This window comes from Notechis scutatus, chromosome 11, assembly GCF_049901735.1.
Source record: "Notechis scutatus isolate UNSWTSFEM ecotype Mainland chromosome 11, rNotScu1.2, whole genome shotgun sequence".
Lineage (NCBI taxonomy): Eukaryota > Metazoa > Chordata > Lepidosauria > Squamata > Elapidae > Notechis > Notechis scutatus.
This window is the reverse complement of record NC_142019.1, coordinates 13159132-13183325: the sequence shown is the minus strand read 5'-3', so window position 1 is coordinate 13183325 and position 24194 is coordinate 13159132. Positions and strand designations below refer to the sequence as shown.

Below are 24194 nucleotides of genomic sequence, written 5' to 3'. Positions count from 1 at the left end.
GTTTGGTTAGAGAAAAAGTGCATACTGGAGCTAATCTGGAACTTTTAGTGATTTCACAACCTTTCCTTCTTTCTTTCTCTCTCCTCTCCCTTCCTGTCCAACTTTCCTTCCTTCCTTTTTCTTTCTTTCTTTTTCTCTCTCTTCTGCCTTTCTTTCCATATTTCCTTCCTTCCTTCCTTTCTCTCCTCTCCCTTCCTTTCCAACTTTCCTTCCTTCCTTTCCTTTCTTTTCTTTCTCCTCTCCTTTTCTTTCCATCTTTCCTTCCTTCCTCTTTCTCTCTCCTCTTTCTTTCCATCTTTCTTTTCTTCCCCCTTCCTTCCTTCGTAATTTTATTGTTTTCTTGGAAGAGGATATCCCCCACCCCCACCCCAATCTAACCCCTCCCACGAAGATTCCCTCGCGGTCTCCCATCCAAGCCACCCTTCCTTCACGCCACAAGCAAAGCGGGCAGGAAACGAGGAAAGAAAGCGAAAGTCTCGCGAGGCTCCACCCACTCCCCGCGGGCCCGAGTCGCGCCTTCCAAAACGTCACTTCCTCCCGCGCGGAATCGGAAGTTGACGCTCGGACGGCCCGAGGAGGTGTTTTCTTTGGGCGAGCCGGTGCTTTCGCGCAGAGGGAGGAGATTTCTCCTCCTCCTCCTCCTCCTCCTCCGGCCGGGAACCGCCGGTGAGCTAGCTGGCCCCGAGGCGACTTCTCCCACGGGGGGAAAAGCTGCCGTCCTTCGGTTTCTCCTTCCACCGGTGGGCCCCGTTGTCGTGGAAACCGGGCTAGGAGGGATGATGAGCAACTTCCTGGCTGCCCCCCCTTGGGTGGGGATAGCGGGGTGGGGGGGATCCCCCGATGTATTTGGGGTCTGTGATGCCCCCGTTGCAGTCGGCAGCAAGTGATAGGTGTGTGGACTTCAACTCCCAGAATTCCCCAGCCAGCCATTCAATTCCACCCATTCCCTCTTCTGGCTGAGGAATTCTGGGAGTTGAAGTCCGCCCACTTTCCACTTGCTCAGAATGGAGGCAAGCCGGATCACCTTTAAACGAAAGCACAATTTAAGGGGCCTTTTTTTTTTCAGGAGGCAGCTGGGCTTTCTTGTTTTTTTCTTTTTCTTTTTTTTGAAGACGTTTCACTTCTCATCCGAGAAGCTTCTTCAGCTCTGACAGGATGGTGGGGAATGGAAGGATTCATATTCCTTGCAGACAGCTGGTCATTTGCATCCTTTTCAAGGGTCTCTGAAGCACTTGGAAGTTTATCTGTGTCCTCAGGATCCTGTAGTCTGCAATTCCCCCCCTGGAAATCCATTCCTATTCCCACACCATTCAAAGGATGTTCATCTCAAATTGCAAGCTAAAAGTCTCTAGCGATTTTCAGTCATCCAGGTCCTGGTTGTCCCAAAGGCGCTTTTTTTTCAAGAGGCAACTGGACTTTCTGGTTTTTTGTTTGAAGATGTTTTACTTCTCATCCAAGAAGCTTTTTCAGCTCTGACTGGATGGTAGAGAATAGAAGGATTTGCTAATTTTCTGGAAATCCGTTCATATTCCCACACCATTTGAAGGGTGAAATCCTTTCATTCTCCACCATCCAGTTAGAGCTGAAGAAGCCTCTTTGGACGAGAAGCAAAACATCTTCAAAGAAATACAAGAAAGTCTAGTTGCCTCCTGAAAGCTTCACTGCTCCATGGATCTGGAGTATATGACTCTTAAATGTAGACCCATATATCTTCCGCGGAAATTCAGTGTGGTTTTGATTACTGCAGTCGATGCCCCACCTGATGCCAATACTACCATAGCTTTGGGATTCTTGTATAACATTGTTAGTAATCAGAATAAGTATCCTGATGCTGTGCATATCATAGCAGGGGACTCTAATCAAGCTTATTTAAAAGAAGTGCTCCCTAAATTAGGACAAATAGACTGAAAAACAGCTTCTATCCCAGAACAGTAGCTCTTTTGAATTCTGCTGTATAGTGCAGTGTTGGTGTGGTGATGGGGGGGTGGGTTTCGGTTCAATGTGTGGAGGGTGAAGAATGTGTGTTTGTGTTTATTTTCATGGTCATGATGTGCACTGAAGATGATGTTTGATTTCGTTGTACGAGGTGCAATGACAATAAAATAAACTAAAAAGCACCTTTGGGACAACCATGACCTGGATGACTGGGAATCGCTACAGACTTGATGTGGGAGGCTTAGCTGATGGTGCTGGCTGCTATTTCTGGAATCCCATGCCAGACTGAGCTTTTCTTGGCTGGACTAGAAGACCTCCAAGGTCCCTTCCAGCTCTGTTCTATTCTTCTTGCCAATCTTGTGTGGAGCGAACATGATGATGGCAGTGGTACAATATCCTGTAAGACAGCAAAATGTCAAGTCCTCATTTATGCACTCTCAGTTGTAGTGTGTGGGGTAAAGCATGTTGCAGTGAGACATAGTTTAACATATTATATGGGCTCCTCAATCACTGGTTTGGGGCAAAGGTGGGTGGGCAACTGGTGGATGTCCCAAAGACAGGATTTTGGGGGAGCATGAATGCTGCTAAGCAGTTGGTGTTACATTGTGCAAGCTTTTTGGGGGAGTGGGCTTTGGGGGAGGTGTTTTTGTTTTAAACCAGGAGTCAGAAACCTGCGGCTCTGGAGCCGCATGTGGCTCTTTCATCCCTCTGCTGCAGCTCCCTGTTGCAGGTCGGCTCCACAATTGTTAGGGCTTTTGGTTAGGATAGATAGAGGAAAAAGGACACCACGCTAGGAGGAGACTATTGTGGGAGGACCGCCATAGAGTCTGGTCGGCTCCAGAATTGAAGGGGGGCTTCTGGTTAGGACCTTTGTGGCTTTTTGAGTGTTTAAGGTTGCCGGCCCCTGTTTTAAACTGTGATCAGCCTCTTTGAATTCTGAATTCTTTGAATTCTGCTTTTGGCTTTTAATAGTCCGAAATAGAAAGGAAAGCTGGTAACATAACCTGGTCTGGAAGTTGGTTCTTTTTTATAGCTGAAAGTAAACATACACTTCCATCCAGTCACCTGGGCTCTACCCCAAATTAAGTGGTTGCGGAGTCATAAAAAAGGAGTTTAAAGTGAGTTGATGGACAGTTTCTGCTTGAATTGATAAAACAAGTCCTAGTGATTATGGTATCTTTAAAACTGCCTATATCCCTGGCCAATTATGAGGTGCTAGGAGGGGTTAGCATTTGAAGGATCAGAGTTCCCTATCACTGGTTTAAATAATTGCTGTTGGTGCTACTTAGATTTATCTCATTTTTACTTTAAATAAAATAAACATGTCCATTGTTTTTGGGGTGTCTGTCCAGCTTATTTTTACAGGGGAAAGCTAAGTACATCTCTGCTTATTTGTATGTCATAGTAAAGCAGGTTTTCAAACAGCCTTCGTATCTTTAAAACCTCTCACTTCTATGTGGGCATTATTTTCATGCACATAGTAGTTATGCTAATGTTGGATTGTAAGGTATAATAAGTTAAAGACACCTAAGTTGACAAATGTTTTCCTGCGCTTTTTTTGTATAGATTTTAGTACAGTATTAGTATCTGTCAAGTCAGTTGCCCTAAATCTTGCTACTATGTTAATTTTTCTGTCTGAAACTTTGTTTGTTTAAATAATTGGTTTTACTAAGCCGCTTTGTTGTTTGTTTTCTACTGTTAAAGAGTGTGCTGTGTTTTGCTTTTGCTTTGTGACAAAGTTGCATAGATTTTAAAAATATTGATGCTTCTGAAAAACTGCTTTTGGAAATCATTAAAAAAAATTATTGATAATCCTTTTCTTCTGTTTTTTCTTTCAGAAATGATCCATTTTTGCCATGAATAGAGATCTAATAAGGTGGCTGGACCAATATCTGCCATGGCATCAGAACTTTGTAAAACGATATCAGAGGCAAAGCTAGAAAGGCACAAGAATTTATTCTTGAACTATCGAAATCTTCATCATTTTCCTTTAGAATTGCTGAAGGATGAAGGTCTGCAGTACTTGGAGAGATTATATATGAAAAGAAATTCCTTAACTACCTTGGTATGTCGTTTCATTGTATAATAAGCAAAAGATGTGTTGTTGTGTTGAATAGAATTTATGTTTGGAAGTATAAGCTTTTTCTTACATTGGGCAAAAAAAGGATCTATGTTAGCTAAATGACTTTATTCTCAGTCATCCAGGTCATGGTTATCCCAAAGGTCTTTTTCAAGAGGCAACTGGACTTTCTGGTTTTTCTTTGAAGACATTTTGCTTCTCATTCAAAGAAGCTTCTTGGATGAGAAGTGAAACATCTTCAAAGAAAAATCAAAAAGTCCAGTTGCCTCTTGAAAAAGCACCTTTGGGACAATCTATGTTAACCTTTTCAGATAGGCCAAGTCAAGAACCAAATGCTGTAAGGCATGGGTAAAGAGTAAAGAGAAATTGCCTTAAGCTGCATATAAAATATATATGTCAGATCCGTGTACCTATCATTTCTTCAGTGGAAGAAGAAAAGGGGGAGGGGAGGCTGATAAAGAAATCCTTTCTTGATGTAACCTGAATATATTTAATCTTATATCGAATTTGTATAAGCCACACATGATACAATGGAGGGAGAAAAGCCAGATGGCCAGAACTATCACCTCTGAGAAGCACAACCAGGAGATGAGAAGGTCATAAAAATTCCACAGTGAGATTGTATTTTGGGAATCTCTTGAATAGTTCGTTCTAACAAGAGGGGTGGGGAAGAATTAACATACTGGCTTTTGTTTCACTAAATACACATCGAGATAAGGGGAGGGGTTCTAAACTCCCTTATCTATCCCTGTATGCCTGAGAGGCCTCAGACGCTGCTTTGAACTCCTACAGGAATTGTCTCATCTCAATAAAGAATTCCTTTGTGATACGTTTGGATACGTTTTCAGAAGTTCATTCTAGTTGAGTGAATGGGAAAAGTTCTGTAGCCTGACACATATAATATATTTAATGTATATATAATCACATAATGTTAAAAAGTTTATGATCTTGGGCAGTGATATTACTAGCAGTGCAGGGCTAAATGCGGTCTCCAGGTTGGACACCACTACCTACACTACAGCATAAGATTACAAAAATTAAAGAATACAAGTGCAATGAAGCAAAGGGTCTCACTCTGCCTCGCCAAAAGCCTCAGGAAAAAGCAGAACTTCACTGCTGTTCTAAATACAGTCACTGCAGAGTGAGGTCCATCCAGATTTTGAGGCAAGCCTTGTTCTAGAGCAGGGGTGTCAAATTCAAGGCCCGGGGGCCAGATCCGACCTGCAGAGTGCTTAGATCTGGCCTGCGACACTTCTACCAGCAGAAACAGAGCTCGGAAGGGCTGTAGCCCTCCGGAGCTCCCTTTTCGCTGGCAGAGGGTTGCAGGAGGCTGTCGCAGCCAAAAACAGACCTTGGGAGCCAGTTTTCTCTGGCAGAGTGCTCGGGCCACTACAGGTGCCCCAACACAAGTGACGTCGAGCTGGCCGCTCCCACTCTGGCCACACACACACACACACACACCGAGGTCAAACACAACCCTGATGCGGCCCTCAATGAAATCAAGTTTGACACCCTTGTTCTAGAGGGTAGGCACTGTTATGGAGAAGGTGATCTTCCAGGGTCCAGTTAGATGAAATTATTTCATCAAAGGAATCCCCAACTCTGCAAGATTGGATCTGACAAGCGGGTGTTATGGGATGTAGGGGGTTTTCAACAAAGACTTTTGAGGATGGCATTCTAATTTGAGAATGGAAATAAAGGAGAGAAACGTTAGTCTTTTTTTTTTTTTAGCAGGTGCTATACTGCCTACCTTATCAAATCAGTGAAAACTTGGCCGTTCATTAGTATTCAGTTAGAAACTGCTGCCCAACTCCAGCGTGTTGAGCATTATTTCCCCAGTAGGTGGAAACCAAACTCAGAATTCCTGAATTTCTTAACTGCAAAAAAGAGATGTGGCTATGAACCGTTCTGCATATGTGCTTAGCTGAAAGAAGATTCTAAGGTGATTGCTTGCATTACGAATAGAAATAACTTGCCAGTAGTATCCTCCCCTTCCAAGTTATTTAACCATCTGTAGTTGCTGGCTATTGTCATATAGAACTAGACTGCACGCTTTTTATATTTCATAAGTTCCTTCAGAAACTCATTTTCCGAGAAGTACCTCCCCACCTCCTGTAAACAGTACAGCACTGAATAAAAAGTTGCAACATATGCTTTAAACTCTACTCTTTCTTGAATCCTTATCTCATAAATTCTTCAAAATTAGTGGTTATTAACCGGTGGTCCGCAGATCCCTGAGGGGGATCGCAATGTTCTCATGGGGTCTATGAAGACTTGAAAAAAATGTTATGATTTAAATCTTGAGTTACATCTTGTGGGGTCATGATCCATGGCCACAGAAGGTATTTAAAGGAGGTACATGGTGAATAAAAGTCTGAGAACCACTGGACTAGATAGTCAGTTTCTGAGTAGACCTATTTAGAATATTGTGACGTGGCTGCTGTAAGAATGGCTGTTAGTTTAAACATTACTTTAGCAATCTTTCAAGTTCAGCTGGTCTTCCAGCTTATATGGCGTATACATTAAGATAAGTGGTTTATTGTGTATTGTGGCAAAGTTAGATTATTTTACATACACTAATAAAGATATAGCGGTATACACTAAAAAGTTTATTTCAAAACAAATTCATCCTGAGCTTGTGTTTTTGGTCAAGTAATTAAAATACCATGATTGAAGTAATCAATATAATTTAATTATGTTGTTTCGTAGTGTAAGGATAGCTTGAAAACACAGCTGATATTACTAACCTTATCACTAGTAATTGAATTTGACTCTTAAGATTTTGGACTACATTAATTAATATTTTGTTTTTTTTTAATGTGAACCAACTCCACTCTTCTGGAATTCCCAGTTTTACATTGGAAGATTATTTGCTTTCTGCTACTAACACTCCTTGCTGACTTGACACACTCCTACTCAGGGAAAGTCTGTGGTTGCTGTTTAGACAAGGATAAAAGCAATAATGGCCAAATCAGGTAGAGGAACAGGTATAGTAGTTTGGTGTACAGCTTTAGGATTCTGGTACCCAAAGCTTCAACCTGGTCATACCTTGAAAGAAGAAACAAAGTGTTGTTGAGATGAAACTATAACTTTATCTATATTCTTTTTTTTAGCCAGAAAACCTTGCCCAAAAACTTCCAAATCTTGTGGAACTGTAAGTATATTATTTTTGTTGTTGATAGTAATTATGCTGAGATATATAAAAGTGGCTTGACTTATTGGAAATATCTTACGTGGATAGAAACAGTATATTAGAGCTCTTTTTTCCTGATCAAAATTAGACCTGATCTAATTTTGTTCTTATACTACCATCCTCAGGCTATAGAGTAATGTCTGTGAACCTATAGATATTATTCTGTGAAAAATTGCTAGAAAATATCATCATGCTCAGTTCTTGCTGAGTGGCTACATTTTATCTACAGTAGCTTGGTTAATATACTTTCTAACAATAATACAGTTTGTAACAATCTAATTCTTATCTACTATAAGCGTTTAGAGCGGCATTGTACTTTGTAATCTTAAAACATAGCATTCTAATACCTTTAATAACTATTTCATCATTAGTTCCTTTGATCAAGAATGTGAGATTGTATGCTTTGGTTAGGAATGCAAGAACCTTGTATCTTGTATAACTCCATTTTTTTCATCTGACAGTTAATATATTTGCAGAATCCAATCTGGGTTGGTCACCGGGACTAGAAGCTTTGTCTTCAAACTTTGGGACTTGTGCTGGAGCCCATCTTCAGGGAATTTCCCTCTAGCCTAACCAAGCCAGATTGGATCCAGTAACATTATCCAGGGACACGTATATTCGCCTTCATTCGTGTTAATATATTTCATCAGCAATCCTGTGGCAAATGTTGTCTCGACACACATATACAAGCAAGAGAAAGGCCTCATTATAGTGCCAAAACTTTTCTGGAGAATTTAAGGATGCTTCATTTTTCCAAAGTGCCGCTTTGAAAAGGTTTGCATTGTTCTCACAACCCCTGGAATAATTTTCAGCTACAGTATCATGGCAACAGTTCCTGTAAGCATTAGTGGCTTAAAATAATTAGAGGAGCACATCTGTAACCAGGTCATATTTTATAGCCTCTCCGTGGTCAAAGGATGTGGGCTAAATTATTAATGTATATTATATAGGGACACTGTTCTATGCAGGCTGATCCCATATCACTAAGAAATATGGTCTAAACCTCCACTTAAATCATCATCATCTTAGCAACTCACGGCAAGCTGTCTCTTATTTATAATTTGAGTGTCAGCAGTGCAGTTATTAATTTTTGAAGGTCATTGCAGTCTGCAGCTTCTTTAAGGAATAATCTTGCCTCATCTTATCTAGTGGGAATTCTCTTTTAATGAACTTTAAGTACAGCTTTCATGAGAGTTGCATGTTTTTGGCACCATGCAGTTTCAAACATAATCTGATTAAGCCACGAGAATCTTCTTAATATTTGAAAGAGGTTATTTCTAGGAGCTCTGAAAAGCCAGCAAGCTTGTTGAGCACATACTAACGCTTTCTTGTCCAAATTATATTATGCTCTTTAATCCTTCCCCCTCCCCCCACCTAACCCCATCTAAGTTACTCTGTCGTTAGAAGGTTGGGATTTCAATTTGGGTATATTTTAATCTTGTTAATGTTTTATCAGATTATAAAACATTAAGTTGAGGTGCAGTGGAGCAAACTGCTGCTAATAAGATAAAAAAAATTCTTCTAGCTGCAACTCTGTGTTGCGGTGGACTCAAAAGTTTTCAACTTGTCACTTCAATCTTCTTTAGGAGATTTGATGAGAAATTGTTTCCCCAGTTATATTTTAACCAACCCTTAAAAAGCATGGCATTGGAACCCTCTCCAGCATGGAAACACTAATACAGCAGTCCATATTTGAGTGACGATTCTACTTTTTAAAATGCTGCATAACAAACTTGTCAACTTTGCATGCATAATGAATAGATCATCTCAGCTTCAAACAATGCGGCCATAATGGTGCTTGTGTGTCTTCGTTACTCCCGGCATTGAAATGAATGCCATAAGAAAATCCAGAGCCTGGAATTAGCGGAGCCCTATTAAAATTGTTTGTGTGGGATGGTCCTTAAACAATTCTAGCTAATATTGCATGAAGGAAGACTGTTTCTTGAACATAAATACAAGTCAGGATCCAAAGCACCTCATAAATAGTTCCAGGCACCAGAGATACTTTTATGCTAATAGGGGGGAAATGGAAGCAAGAAGGCTTTTTTTAAAAAAAAACAGATTGTGTGATGAAATGGAACACACCCCGGCCTTTGGTGGTACTTAAAGTAGTTCTTAATCTGAATGTGCTTGGGCTTGTCAGTAAACAAGGTAAAATTATTATTTTTAAATGTAAATTATTATTACTTTAAATAGTATCATTCTCAATTTTTGTTTGATAAAAATTGCCACCTGCAATTTGTTTCATGTTGCTATTGAAACTGTGTGAAGGTTGAAATCAGCACAAAAAACATTGGAAGAATTTTGACAAAAAAAAATTATGTTTCTGATTTCCTTGGTGGGGGGAGGTAAATGATACTTTTAAAATACAGGCAATAATAATACTTTCTCCATGATTTCCGAAAGAGAATTCCAGTAGTTTTTCCCTCTGCAGGAAGCGCTCTAAAGCAATTTCAACCTGTCTAATTCACAAGAAAGAGGTCTTAGCTCAGATAGGAAATATGTTGACCTTGGCCTGGTTTCAGTCAGAGAGTAAGCCACAATTATGTGTACTTAAGATTATCTCATTTTGACCGTGCAATAGCTATTTGACATGACTGACTAATTGTAACCTTCCTTTATTGACAACAAGAGAATAAAAGAAACAAGTAGCATGCATGTTTCCGCTGTAGTACAATCTCATTTTAAAGTGGCGTTCAACTTGAATACAGTGATACATTCAAAACTATAAGTCAAAGCAAATAACAAGCCTAAGAGAAATAGGTGAAATTTACTTATTTAATTTTACATCTACCACTTTCTCTTTTTCTCCTGTTTTGTGTCTGTTCTCAACACGCATAGGAAATCATATTTGGTAGATGTTGGGTTCAAAGTATCTGGCTGATAATTATTTATTTCATAAGCATTTGTTTGTTTATATCCGGTCTTTATTATTTTTTACAAATACTAGAACATTTAACATAGAATACTAGGGCTGGAAGGGACATTGTTCTCAATGTCGGGACATTTCTGCTTAGTTCCAAGTTGGATCTCCCTGATAATCTTTCATCCATTGCTTCTTGTCCTGCCCTCAGGTGCTTTGGAGAGTAGGTCAACCTTCTCTTCTTTGTGATATCCCCTCAAGTAATGAAAAACTATTACCATGTCACCCATAGTTCTTAGTTTCAATAAGCTAGACTTATCTAGTTCCCTCAGTCATTCATTATCTACCGTGTTTCTCATATAATAAGGCTGGGTCTTTTTTTTTTTCCAGCCCCGAAAAAATGGCTAGGCCGTCTTTTCGGGGGTGACTTAATTTCCCCCCCCCCCTGCATCTTTGGGCGGGCGGCGACGGCTTGGATGTTGACCTCGGCGTTGGTGGGGCACTTCGTATCGGGGTCAACGCAGGCAGCACCATATCCAGGTGTGCAACAAAAGTACTTCCTAACGGCCATTCCCCCCCATTTTGCATGTTTTAATATAGGCCTTAATTTGGGGGGAGGGGCTTAATTTCATTTCATGCCTATAAAACATGCTGGGACTTCCTATTGGGGGAGGCCGTATTGTTGGAGAAACAGGGTAGTTTAGATCAGTGATCCCCAACCTTTTTTATGCCGCGGCCCGGTACCGGCATCAGCTGGGTGCCGCGCCCGGTACTGGCATCAGCTGGGCGCCACCATCTTTTGATGAAAAAGTGCTTCCGGTGAGCTTTCTACCGGAAAAGCTCACGGAAGCACTTTTCATCAAAAGATGGCGGCGCCAGCAAACCAGCGACCCGGTAGGACTTGTTCCACGGACCGGTACCAGTCCACGGACCAGTGGTTGGGGACCCCTGGTTTAGATGCACAATCGTTTGATTGGTCTGGTGCCTGATGATCATAGATCCTCTCTAGGTCAATTCAGCAATCTTCTCAAGATCTTTTCTCAGTGCCTAGAAACTGTGAGGTTAGGGATGAGGGACAGCAGACTTCAGCTCAAACTGGCAAGATGGAGTCATGGGTGTGAAGTTCTGAGGGTTTTTGGTTGTTGTATGCCACCTAGGATCATTATGTGAGATAAACAGCTACTTAAATTCTTTAAATAAATAAAGCTTTATTTGCTCACTCCTGAAAATAACCATATATTCTGTTCTTTCCCCAGATATCTGCATTCAAATAATATTGTTATTGTACCTGAAGGTGGGTGCCCTAATAATATCTGGATTTATTTTTTTTTGCTCCATTGACTATGTTAGAGTACTGGGGCAGCCAAAATGCCATTAAGTACTATTCAGCTTCAACTCGACATATGACTTTTAATCTTATTCATCATTTATAAAGCATTTATTCTTAATTTATCTATTCAACGGTCGTACACCATGCAACTGCCTTTTATAAATATAGTCCCTAGGAAATTTAAAAAAAATATTCCCTGTTTAAAGAAAGAAATATGCCAGTAATAGCAAGGAAACATTTTGGCTGAGCTGCAGTAGTTTTGATTTTCTAGCATGGCTTCTACAGGGATCTTCTTCTTTACTTTCTCTTTTATTGCTTTCGGTGTGTAGGGATTCTACAGAGTGCAGGACGATTTATGCAAATAGATTAAATAATTGCAAAAACCCACTGAGAATTATAACTGGAGAATTCTTACATTCTGGTCATAAATGCAACCTCTTGTACACTAATGAAAATCCAAATGACTATAGTTGGTTTTTTTTTAAAAAATGTTTAATCGCCCCAAAGGTGCTTTTTCAAAAAGCAACTAGACTTTTTGGTTTTTCTTTGAGGATGTTTCACTTCTCCAGTCAGAGCTGAAGAAGCTTCTTGGATGAGAAGCGAAACATCTTCAAAGAAAAACCAAAAAGCCCAGTTCCCTCTTGAAAAAGCACCTTTGGGACAACTGTGACCTGGTGGACTGAGAAACTCCATAGACATTTGTTTATATGATCAATTTATATGATTGCCCATCTTACAAATCTGATTCTCTTTAAAACTATACAACCAATAAAAAACATAACCAAAGACAAGGACAGACCACGTACTATGACTATGGCAATGTTTCTCAGACTTCGTAATATTAAAATATATGGACTTAAAGTCCCAGAATTCCCTAGCCAGCCCTCCCACACATCTTAAAGTTGCAAGGTAGAGAAATACTGTATTATGGCAACTGAGAATACCAGCAACCACCATACCTGGGCTCACCTAACTTCCTAATGTCCAGTGATACGATATTCTAGACTCCAGAGTAGTAGTCAACCTGGTCCCTACCACCCACTAGTGGGCATTCCAGCTTTCATGGTGGGTGGTAGGGGTTTTGTCCCCTACTTTATGAATCACCATTACTGTGGAACCGGTGGGCGGCTAGAGAAAACTTTATTACTAACAGAGATACAAAAGTGGACGGTAGGTATAAAAAGGTTGACTACCCCTGCTCTAGAGGGAATATAATTTTGTTCCCTCAGCATTTTTTGCATATAACTGCTGAAATAAACTTTGCATGAAAGGCTGTGCAAATAAATGTGCTAATCTACAGCAAGATATCTTGTGTTTTAGAAATAAGCTATTATTAACAGATGTCTCATTCTAAGTTAAATATATTACCTTTTTTTTCTTAAAGCAATTGGTTCTTTGGTTAAACTGCAGTTTCTGGACTTGAGTGACAATGCTCTTGAAATTGTATGCCCAGAGATTGGGCGTTTGCGGTCTCTACGCCACCTTCGATTAGCTAATAATCAGCTAAAATATTTGCCAGCAGGTAAGGCACGCTCCTGTATACAATTTTTTACCCATTATATAATACTTGAATTGTGTTAAATAATATTAGTCAACTGTTCTTAGTTTACTCTTTCCATTAATTGTATTCTGTTTTTTGTTTTTTTTTGTAAATTTTATTTGAGTTTTCACAAAGAGAAAAAAAATACAAATAAAACATCTTTTTTGAAAGCAGCATAATCCCGGGTTACATTTCTTCGTACAGACACAAATTCAGGTTCATGCTCATTTTTATATTCTGTTCCATATCTTATTACTATTTTACATTTTCTGCATAGCTTCTCCCCTCTTTTAATTTTCTCAATTTTATTTTAATTATCTCATCTCAATTCAAATCATTGTATTTATATTTTTTGTCTGTCCTGTTTCAATTATCTATTATCTTTTCTCATTAAACAAAATTTCTCCTGTAGTTACTGATTGGAGTATGACGCCTTTATATCTTTTCCCTAAAGTTGTTCCCTAAACATTCAATATAATACATAACTTCCATTCAGATTCTGCTTGGTACATTCTTAAAATACACACTGTATTCTTAAAAAAAGAAAAAAATTATAAATGTATATAATTAAAACAACATTCCATTGCAGTTCAATTCTATCATTAATATTAATATTCATTAAAGTCTTAACATCTTTAACATTACTTTTCAATTAAATATCATACTTCTATGGGAACAATTATAAGTTTTCCATAGTTAATTCCCCACCCCCTTCACTTATATTTTATAAACCATTAACTAATTAAAATGTTCCCGTTCCTTCCTAATTCAGTTAGAGAAACAGGACCTATTTAGAGATAATGGGTGAAAATCTAACTGAAAAGGGGATTCTGTAAACGTACATAAGATTGTATTGTTATATTAGTAATAGAAATAACTTTAGAAAATTGGAAACAACGTATGATTAAAATGAGGGATAAAATAGTGTGTAGTGAAATGTTTGTGAATAAAATAAGTGAAATAAAATAAATGAAATAATTGTATTCATCATGCTGACTTAAAATTAAATGCTTAGTTACAGTATTAAAATGCATTAAGTTTGCTGGAGGCAGATTACTTATCAGAAGAATTACTGAAACCCTTATTACCTTCTACCTCATTTCCCATGTATCAGATAATCTGATATATTGTGCCACAAGTACTATATTTTAAGGTATTAATTTGGGATGGTATAATTTAATCACCACACATTAATGTTGTTTAGCTGGAAGTACAATAAAAGCAACACAGTCTAATTATGATTACTTGGAATCATTCTCAGTCATTTTTATTTCAGAATACAGTGCAACCTTAAGCACAAAGTTATTTTTTTTTTTGTAATGTAGCAAGAACTTTATAGTGAATGCTGAATCCTAATACACTACTTCTACTAACATTTTCCAAATATAGAAATTCAAATGGACAGTAACTGTAATTGAAAATGTCAAATGGTGGGCATTTCATAAAGTCAGAAACTTCTTCTGACTGAAAATTGTCCAACATGTTTTCAAAATATTTAATTCCAAAGTAGGTACCTGGATATAATTAAGTTTCTTACAATTCATGCTGGATTCCTGCAGTTTATATGAAGATTTTTTTTTCAAGCAAAACTTAACTTTTTTTTAAGGTAGTAAAGGGTTTTTATATGAGAGCTTTCAAAAAGGTTATATTACAGAATGACTATTTGTCTGTTATGCTTTACTTGGGATTTTTATACCTTTCGGTATAAAAGATGCTTGCTTATTTTATCCCCCATTTATAAAAAATATGGGACATTAAACCTTTTCTTCCTATGTGTTAAAATCTTTAGGTATGTGATATTTCTGACTCTTTAAAAAATATCACTGGTTTTAACCATTAAAATATCTGTCAATGTTGAGTTGCTGATTTAAAATCGGATTGCTTAAGGTCCCCTAACTTTTTCTTTCCCCAAAATGTTTATGTATTCATCCTCTGCTGCTTGTAATAATTCATCTCAGTTAGGAAATTGGCCTCTAAATCTGCTTCCCTGAGTCTTCTGAAGAGTCCTTTCTGGTATTGCTTTGCCAGCACTTAACTTCCCTAGCAGGTTTCATGGTTGCAAATCTCCACTTATAAATCCCTTTTAAGGAAATGCTGTGATTCTCATAATTGTGAGTAAATAACCACACATTCCGATCTAGCAAAGAGCTGGATGCAGCTTATCACTGCAGTTTTGTCACCATTGCCTTGAGCAAGAATGCGATTTCATGGGGGGGAGGGAGTATATTTTTAGAATTTAAATTGCATCCATTTTAAATACCTTCCCAGGTATTCCCAAACATGGTACTACCAGAGTACACAATTGCTGCAGGAGCTGTACTGTTTGCCAGAGGATTTCTAAGAACAATTCAAGATGAACCCTTCCATGGTTCAGGGCCAGAATATCTAAGAGATTGCCTTTCACAAATAAGTCTCTACTTACCACGTGTGCATAGAAAAGGTAGTGAGATAGAACCTCCAAAGCATTTTGCTGAGGTAGCACCTCTCCAATGGAACAAGTTCCCTTTGAGAAGAGCAGGGCCCCTACTTTAAGGACCTTTGGCTTGACTGAAATTAATAACCACATCAATGTGATTATTAATATAGTTGTATTATTTATTGTTGGGTATATTATTGGGTGCGGTGGCTTGGTGGTTAAAGATGCTCAGCTTGTCGGCTGGAAGGCTGACAGCCCGGATTTGAGTGCCAAGCACCATGCAGCAGGGTGAGCTCCCATTCCTACCCCAGCACCTACGAGTAGATAAATAGGTACCACTTTGATGGGAAGATAGCAGCATTCCATGCAACTTTGGTGAACAGACATGCTGGCCACCTGACCACGGAAATGTCTTCAGGCAACGTTGCTTCCTTCGGCCAAGAAATTGAGATGAGCACTGTACCCTGGAGTCGGACACGACTGGTCAGGGAAACTTTGACCTTTATATTATCATCTGAAAAGGTAGATAAATCGTGCAATTATATAAAGAGAGATGATTAAAGGGCTCTTACAAGAGAAGCTGTTTTATTAGGAGAGCAGTCGTATATTGATTTTGATCTCTCCCACCACATTTTGGCATGCCTTCAACATGAATGTTCTCTCAGATAAATGTAATGACAGCCACTGTAGTATTGCTGGTATCATTCTGTCAAAGCTCAGATTCTAATCAGTACAATTTTAAAACATGTAAAAGTGACAGCTGATTATGTTATAGCCTTCTGTTGATGTTTTAAGCTCCATTGTTACAGAAGTTGGGGCCCCATCAAGAGTTTTATTTTTCTACAAGAAATTTTTTTTTTTAATAAAAATGTCTGGAACTAATTTTTGGCATTTTGATCTATTGAACACATAGCAGATAATTTTTTAAACACCTGACAAGATTTGGAGATTCTGGATTATTATTATTATTTTGGATTTGACATTTGCGACTTATAAAGTGTATAAGTTGTAGCATCGTGTAATATTTAATTAAAACAAGCTAAGTTTACTCAGCAAGCATTTGGCATTAATTATTGATTTTGTAATTGAAAAGCTTCATGTTTTGCCAGCTTTCATGGTAAATGAATTAAACAGCTTTGGCAATGACTACCACAATAAATTTCTGCTCAAAATATCATCTATATTGCAGTCTAAAGTTAGCTAAGAATATTAGGTCATGGCCCCAGTGTCTGATCCTGCAAAGAACCATGTTGATGTAATAGTTGGTTTTCCATGTTACCTTCTGGATATTCTGAATTTGGTAAATGAAGGAACTGTAATCAGTTGTTTTCCACATTCCAAGTTTAATTTTGTCAGACAAAAATCAACCAAGGACAATCTGTTCTCGCATGTCCTAAGTCATAGTTGGCATCCTAGGTGCTTAAATATGTTGTATATAGAATCATTTTTACCACCCCATGCTTAAACATAGATTTCTCCTAGTGTATTAGGCTACCTTCTTTTTTTACTGTGAAAGCAGTCTATTAACAATGTATAAATTTATTGATAATTCATTTAAACAAATTGCTAAATATATACAGGAAATGCCTTGCAGGAGTTAGTGAGGAAAATTAATAAAGTTTTCCAGACTAACTTGGTTTGGTCTCATTTTAGTATCTTTATGATCATTCAGCGGGACATTAAGATATTTTTCTTTCATGGCCCATTAAATATTTAATGGGCCATGAAAAAAAAATATCTTAATATTTTTCACATTAAATATTAAAGTGTCTTTTTTCTGATCATTTTGGAACTCAAGTTTAGCAACGAACCATAAATAAAAGTTCTAATCCTTATACGGCAGATTTTTTTTTTTTTATAATAATGCATATCCAAAAGTGATAAAAGTTCACAGATCTATCCCAGCAAGTTACTTTTATCAGTTCTCAATTTTATTTGTGTGAAAAAAATTCCATGTGGATTTGCATTAACAATCAATTTGCAGCTAAAATTAATATTGTCCAGAATCTCAAGATTTGCTTCATATGCAGAAACGGATAGTAAGCAGCCTCATTGGGAATCTTTTCTGGAGTTGTCACAGATTATATGAATACAGAATTACTTCAGTTTCAAAAGATCTTTGCTAGGCCACATGGAAATAAAACTGTTAAATTAATATTGAAATGGTAATAGAATATTTTTGGTTTGAGGAGTTTACAAAAAAAAAGGTAAAGGAGTTTTCTGAGGATTTTACTCTGCCAGTCATTGCCGATTTTAGGGGTTGCTGCTCAATCTCTGTTCCAAGACTATTAAAGACAACCCTGTCCGAAGACATTTCCACGATTATGTGATGCATGGAACGCTGTTACTTTCCCACCAAAGTGATACCTATTTATCTACTCTCATTTGCATGCTTTCGAACTGCTAGGTTGGCAGGAGCTAGAGCAAGGATGGGAACTCACCCCATCATGTGGCACTCGGGGTCTTGAACCCAAGCTGCCAGCTTTCCAGCCAAAAAGCCCAGCATTTTAACTACTGATCCACTACACTGTCCCTTTTTACAACTAAAGGGGAGGGGGAAAGAAGGGCGGGAACCTAATGCCCAACAACATTTTTCCTTTTGGGGCTCAGCTACTAAACTTTCTACTGCTTTTCAAACAGCACAATGTACCTTTTTATACTCCTGTTGTAGCATTTGACAGTGAAATGATATGGTATCCCAAAGTCAAATGTATGGTTTCGGTACTGTGATATGGGTAGGCCTTGAGAGAGTAATATTTAGCTACTAGCCTTTTGATAATGTTGTTTTGTATCGTGATCTTCCAGCATAATCCCATGCAACAATCAAAGATTGTTTCTTGCAAGGAGTCTAACTTATAAGACAAAACGTAGCCCGGAAACACCATCCTTTTCTGTTTCTTAGTAGGCATTCTGCTTTACTAATTTAGTAACAAACATACAAACGTACGCAATAGGACAAGTTTGGGATGCCAGACACATTTCCAAGAGGACCAGACTTAAAAGTGAATGAACTTGCAGCAATGCGAGGAAAACCTTCGGTTACATGAGCAGCTTACCTTTCACCACTTTATTTTATTTATTTATTTATTTGTCAAGCGATTATAAGATAACAGGTGTAAGTATAAACATAGTTATGAATACATGAAATGGATACATATAAGAAAATAAAAACAAAAAACAATAGGACAGGGACGGTAGGCGCATTGGTGCGCTTATGCACGCCTCCTACAGACCTCTTAGGAAAGGGGTGAGGTCAATAGTAGACAGTCTAAGGTTAAAAGTTTTTGGGGTTTGGGGAAGAAACCACAGAGTCAGGTAGAGTATTCCAGACATCGACCACTCTGTTTCTGAAGTCGTATTTCCTGCAATCAAGTTTGGTGCGGTTTATCTTGAGTTTGTATCTATTGTGTGCTCTTGTATTGTTATGGTTGAAGCTGAAGTATTCATTGACAGGTAGGACATTGCAATGTATGATTTTATATACTATACTTAGATTGGACCGAAGGCAGCGTAGTTCTAGGTTTCCTAGGTCTAGAATTTCGAGTCTGGTGGCATAAGGTATTCTGCAATGAGTAGAGGAATGGAGAACTCTTCTTGTGAAATATTTCTGGACTTTCTCAACTGTGTTAATATCAGATACGTAATATGGGTTCCAGACTGATGAGCTGTATTTGAGTATTGATCTAGCAAATGTTCTGTATTCTCTCGTTAGTAGTGTGATATTACCAGAGAAAAAGCTACGCAGGATCAGGTTAACAACTCTTAATGCCTTTTTGGCTATGTAGTTACAGTGGGCTCTAGCACTTAAATCATTTGAGATGAGTACTCCAAGGTCCTTGACAGAGTTTGGATCATCAACAAGGTCTTGACTATTCAGCCTGTATTTTATTTTCTGATTTTTTTTTTTTGCCAATATGTAAGACAGAGCATTTATTTGTTGAGATTTGAAGTTGCCATTTGTTTGACCATTCTGATACATAGTCGAGGTCTTTTTGAAGGGTAGCAGTATTGTCTGTGGTGTTGAATAGCTTTACATCATCAGCGAAGAGAACACAGTTGCTTCCCTGTGGTGTTAACAGGAAAATAAAGCAGGTTGTTTTAAACACGAGAGCGGTTGCTTTCAAAGAACCAGCTCTTCCTGGCTGCATATTCACTCTTTGCAAACCAACACGGTTCGAAAAGGGCTTGAGTGAAAGAGACTGCTTTGCTACTATTGGACTGGAACAATAAAAACATCTGCAGGAAGTTGCTGCTTCTCTCTTATTTTATTTTTTAAAAAATATGCTTTGATTAGTTTGCCTTCCCTGCTTGGCTTTCGACGCTGCAAATCTCTGAATGCTATTGGCCACATAAAAAGTATACTCTACGTTGTGTAGACTTATTCATTCCATGAATGTTTTGGCTGTAGGGTCTGTCAAGTTCAACTTCACTCCTAGGGTTTTCGTGGAGAAGGTCAGCTGGGTGCTGTTATGTTGTGGTGTTCGTCCGTTTTCAGCTTTCTTTACAGAAATAGAATAACAGAATTGGAAGGGACCTTGGAGGTCTTCTAGTCCAGCCCCTTGCTCAAGCAGGAGGCCCTATACCATTTCAAACAAATGGCTGTCCAGTCTCTTTTTGAAAGCCTCCAGTGATGAAGCACCCACAACTTCTGAAGGCAAATTATTCCATTGGTTGATTGTTCTCACTGTTAGGAAATTTCTGCTTAGTTCTGGATTGCTTCTCTATTTGATTAGTTTCCATCCATTGCCTCTTGTCTTGTATAGTACAGTACTATAATAACAGCTGGTCCAAAATACAATTTAGATGCCTTGCTGAGAAGCTATTTTCTTGATATGGTCATTGTAAGTTTATGACAAAAGGATCCATTGGTTTTTCTGACAGATATCAGGCAGCTTTCAGTATACAAACCTTTTTTTGCAAAATAATGTGTGGGTGACATTATTCTTAAGATCGATTTTGAGTATAATGTTTCTTGTCCAATGAGAATTAACATTTCTGTGGCTGCTTTCCCACTCAAAATAGCAAATTATTTCCTTCAGTTAAAAAAAAGACATAAAGGGAGAGTTAATTTATTTGTCCACTTTTCTAATAATTTTCTTATTCTATTACTTCTGTGATTCTTAAGGAATGTAGATCTATGCAGCCATCATCCAACATATTACAATTAGTCTGATACTGAAAATATTCCATTTGGTAATTTATTCAAATGCAACAATAAATAATATGAATTAGGAGCATGCATAATTTATGTATATAGTTGATCTACAATGTCAATCTGCGTGATATACAGACACACATAAGAAAAAAACCTGCAATACGGTTTAGTTTAGAGTATGTTAAGAGTGATATATCCTGTACCAAATGGATGAACCCATTTCGGAGAGGGATTCACCGAGAGGTTGGGGAGGGGAAATGTAGGTGATGAACAAGCTAAATAGGGTAAGATTGGGAACTTTATCCTACTTTATCCTTTATCCTACCAAGGGGATCTTAATCTACTTTTACAAAAATATTTGAATTCTGGAAAAGTTGCATTGGTCGGTCGCATGCTCCTACATCCCTTGGGAAATGTTAATCAAGCGAAGCTGTAAAGTTTTTCAATCTCTTGCTGATGTGTAAAGCTATGTGTGCCTTTTCAATTTTCCTTTCAAGCATTAGCTTTATCAATGGGCTGTTGGCTTTTATGGCTAGATTAGCTGTAAAATGTAATTTACCAGCAAACATAATTGTTTACAAACTTAATTACTGTCGTGTTCAAACATAGACGCTATTGCTTTGGATACATTTTAACACAGCGAATAAGGAACGCAAGACAACAGTATGGTTTGTTGGAGTCGGGATAAAATGTAGGGCGTGAACCAGACACAGATTTCAGAGATGGCGTAGCATGGAGTCTGTAATCTGAATCAAGATAAGCCTGAATTGGAATATCTTGTTGGAGGAGTTAGGATCAGCCACAAAAAGGGGATGTGTTGCACAATAATACCATAAGAAAGGTAACATATAAAATCAGTTATTAATTTGTAAAATTTTAAATTGCAATGGTTAAAAGAGGAAAGCAGCTGTTAACAACAATGGAACCATCTCAGTTTTAACCCATCCATGCCAGGACATAAAGTCTCCAATACAGAAGCCAACTATCCTTTCTGGTCTAATCTGATGGTGGTGATGTGCATTGTGTATCATCAGCCCACTGCTGATATCACCGCTGAACTTCTTGATAACCTACAAACCTTCACGCAGATATTCAACAGCATGAGGGAAGAGGTCAAAACCCTGTAGAACTCTGCATTGAAGCAGTCATGGGCATCATCACTCTCTCCTTGGGAATACCAATTGCAACTGCCCACTTAAGAGAGGAGAAAGGCTGCAAAACAGTGGCTCTTGCAGGCAATGCAGGAGAATATCATATTATGTTGCATTGAAAGTTGCTGAGCTGTAGGGTTGCACTGTCTATCCAGATCTGACAGTGGTCATCCACCTGGAAATCAAAGCTATTTCTGGACTGAGTCAGCCTGTCCTGAAACCAGACAGGCTGGATATGAACTGGTAGCTAAGATGGCCAGATCAAGAAAGAGCTTGCGGAGACGGTGCATCCCCTCTTCTCTTAACAAAGCATGTTGTCACTTCTGAATCCACTCATATGTGCTTTTTCCTAGTTGTATGGATTGCCCTGTTGAGGCATCAATTTTACAAGTAGCAGAGGTCAAATCATAGAGATGTCTGAAGAAGAACTGAAGAAGCTTCCTGGGTGAGAAGCGAAATGTCTTCAAAGAAAACCCAGAAAGTCCAGTTGCCTCTTGAAAAAGCACCTTTGGACAACCAGAACCTTGGATGACTGAGAATCTCCATAGACATAGAGAAGTCTAGTAGCCCCATTCTCAAGCTCAAAGGAATTCTTGGATGTCTTGGAAGACATTGTCCCTTACTAGACTTTATCCAAAGGCAGGCAATGTCTGACAAAGAACCCACATATGTGTTACAGTAGCCTGCAAAAGGATTGTCTCCTAAAAGGGGGACAGATATTTACGAACAGATCTTCCAGATGTTCACAGAGGCAGTAAAGATAGAGAAGTCAAAAAGACTTTGTCTCCCTTATTACCTTAATGCACTCTCAAAGTCTGTAGAGATTCTCAGTCATCCAGTTCATGGTTGTTCCAAAAGTGCTTTTTCATGAGGCAACTGGACTTTCTTGTTTTTTCTTTTGAAGATGTTTCGCTTCTCATCCAAAAAACTTATTCAGCTCTGACTGGATGGTGGGGAGTGGAAGGATTTATATTCCTTGCAGACAGCTGGTCATTTGCTTTCTTTTAGAGAGTCATTGAGGCCACTTGGAGGTTTATCTGTGTCCTCAAGGTCACCTGAGTAGTGCTCCTGGTTCCTGTAGTCTGCAATTTCCCCCCCTCTGGAAATCCATTCCTACTCCCACATCATTCCTTAGGAGTTCATCACAAATTGCATAGCTAAAAGTCTGTAGAGGTTCTCAGTCATCCAGGTCATGATTGTCCCGGGGGTGCTTTTTTTCAGGAGACAACTGGACTTTCTTTGTTTTTTCTTTTGAAGACATTTCACTTCTCGTCCAAGAAGCTTTTTCAGCTCTGGCAGGATAGTGGGGAATGGAAGGATTTATAGTCCTTGCAGATAGCTGGTCGTTTGCATCCTTTTATTTAGAGAGTCGTTGAGGCCACTTGGAGGTTCATCTGTGTCCTCAGAGTCACCTGAGTAGTGCTCCTGGTTCCTGTAGCCTGCAATTTTTCCTCTGGAAATCCATTCCTGCTCCCACACCATTCAAAGGGCATTCATCCCAAATTGTATAGCTAAAATTGTATAGCTCTAAATCTGTAGAGATTCTCAGTCATCCAGGTCATGGTTGTCCCAAAGGTCCTGACTATCCTGTCAGAGCTGAAGAAGCTTCTTGGATGAGAAGTGAAATTCCTTCAAAAGAAAAGAAAAAAAACAAAGTTCAGTTGCCTCCTGAAAAAGCAGCTTTGGGGCACTCTCAAATGTAGGAATGTGATTAGTTGAGCTCACTCCTGGTTTTCTTCCACCATTGCTCTAGGCGTCTTTTCATCTGTTCTAGTTTCCATAGTTCCTCAGTAAGCCAAGTAGATTACTGGGATCAGTGAGGAAAGAGAGGTTGTCCAGGGGTAGTCTGGTCCAATGCCTTCATCATCATTATTATTACCTTTATTGCCAGAGTACAGCATGTGTACAATGAGGTTGGCTGAGCCTCCCTTCGTGCACCTCTGCACCTCTGTGTTCCACTGACTGGCAATATACACGGCAGAATTGCCTTACAAGATTGCTTGGAAAAATCCTCAAATGCCCTTAGAAAGCCAAAGAGTTCTTTAGCTGCATGGATCCATTAAGTAATGTTATCAATTTGCCTGTTATTCCAAAAACAAGTAAACTGGCTTTCTTTTCGATACACCCTTGATTCAGTGGTACCTTTCAGAAGCTTGATGGAGCAACCCATGATAAAATGGGATTTTAAAAATGCAATTTTCAAGCTTACTCTCTAATGCTACATAACAGAGAATCTTCTTTTTCTTCTTCACCACTGTTTTCAACCATAAGTGGGAAAACAATTTTGCCTTTCAGCTCCATTTAATAGTACGGTAAATAATGTGAATTCTTCCCTACCTCGTATCAAAAGATACAAGCAAACTCACAACAGTTATTTATTTATTCTTCTTAATGGATGGTACAAGTGTGGGATTTGACAACTCCTGACAATACACTTAAGAGTCACCAAGCTGCCTTGATGAAACTTGACTTGAAAAAGTGTAGCATGCATGAAATCTTAAACAATATAAAGCATATTATAGCCCCACAGC

General features: G+C 38.6%; 1 protein-coding gene across 2 annotated transcripts in view; it reads left to right on the top strand.

Annotated features, from left to right (window-relative positions):
• The first annotated feature begins 529 nt into the window (after positions 1-529).
• The window catches only part of LRRC28 (leucine rich repeat containing 28), a 44077-nt gene continuing 20412 nt past the window's right edge, over positions 530-24194 (top strand). The window contains exons 1-5 of one of the 2 annotated variants that reach the window (XM_026673078.2): positions 530-666; positions 3774-4000; positions 7129-7169; positions 11328-11365; positions 12786-12923. In XM_026673078.2, the coding sequence (XP_026528863.1) occupies positions 3833-4000; positions 7129-7169; positions 11328-11365; positions 12786-12923 (385 nt within the window). In that variant the 5' untranslated portion in view covers positions 530-666; positions 3774-3832. Of the gene's footprint in view, positions 741-3773; positions 4001-7128; positions 7170-11327; positions 11366-12785; positions 12924-24194 lie in introns of both variants that reach the window. The other variant, XM_026673079.2, reaches the window with a different exon arrangement.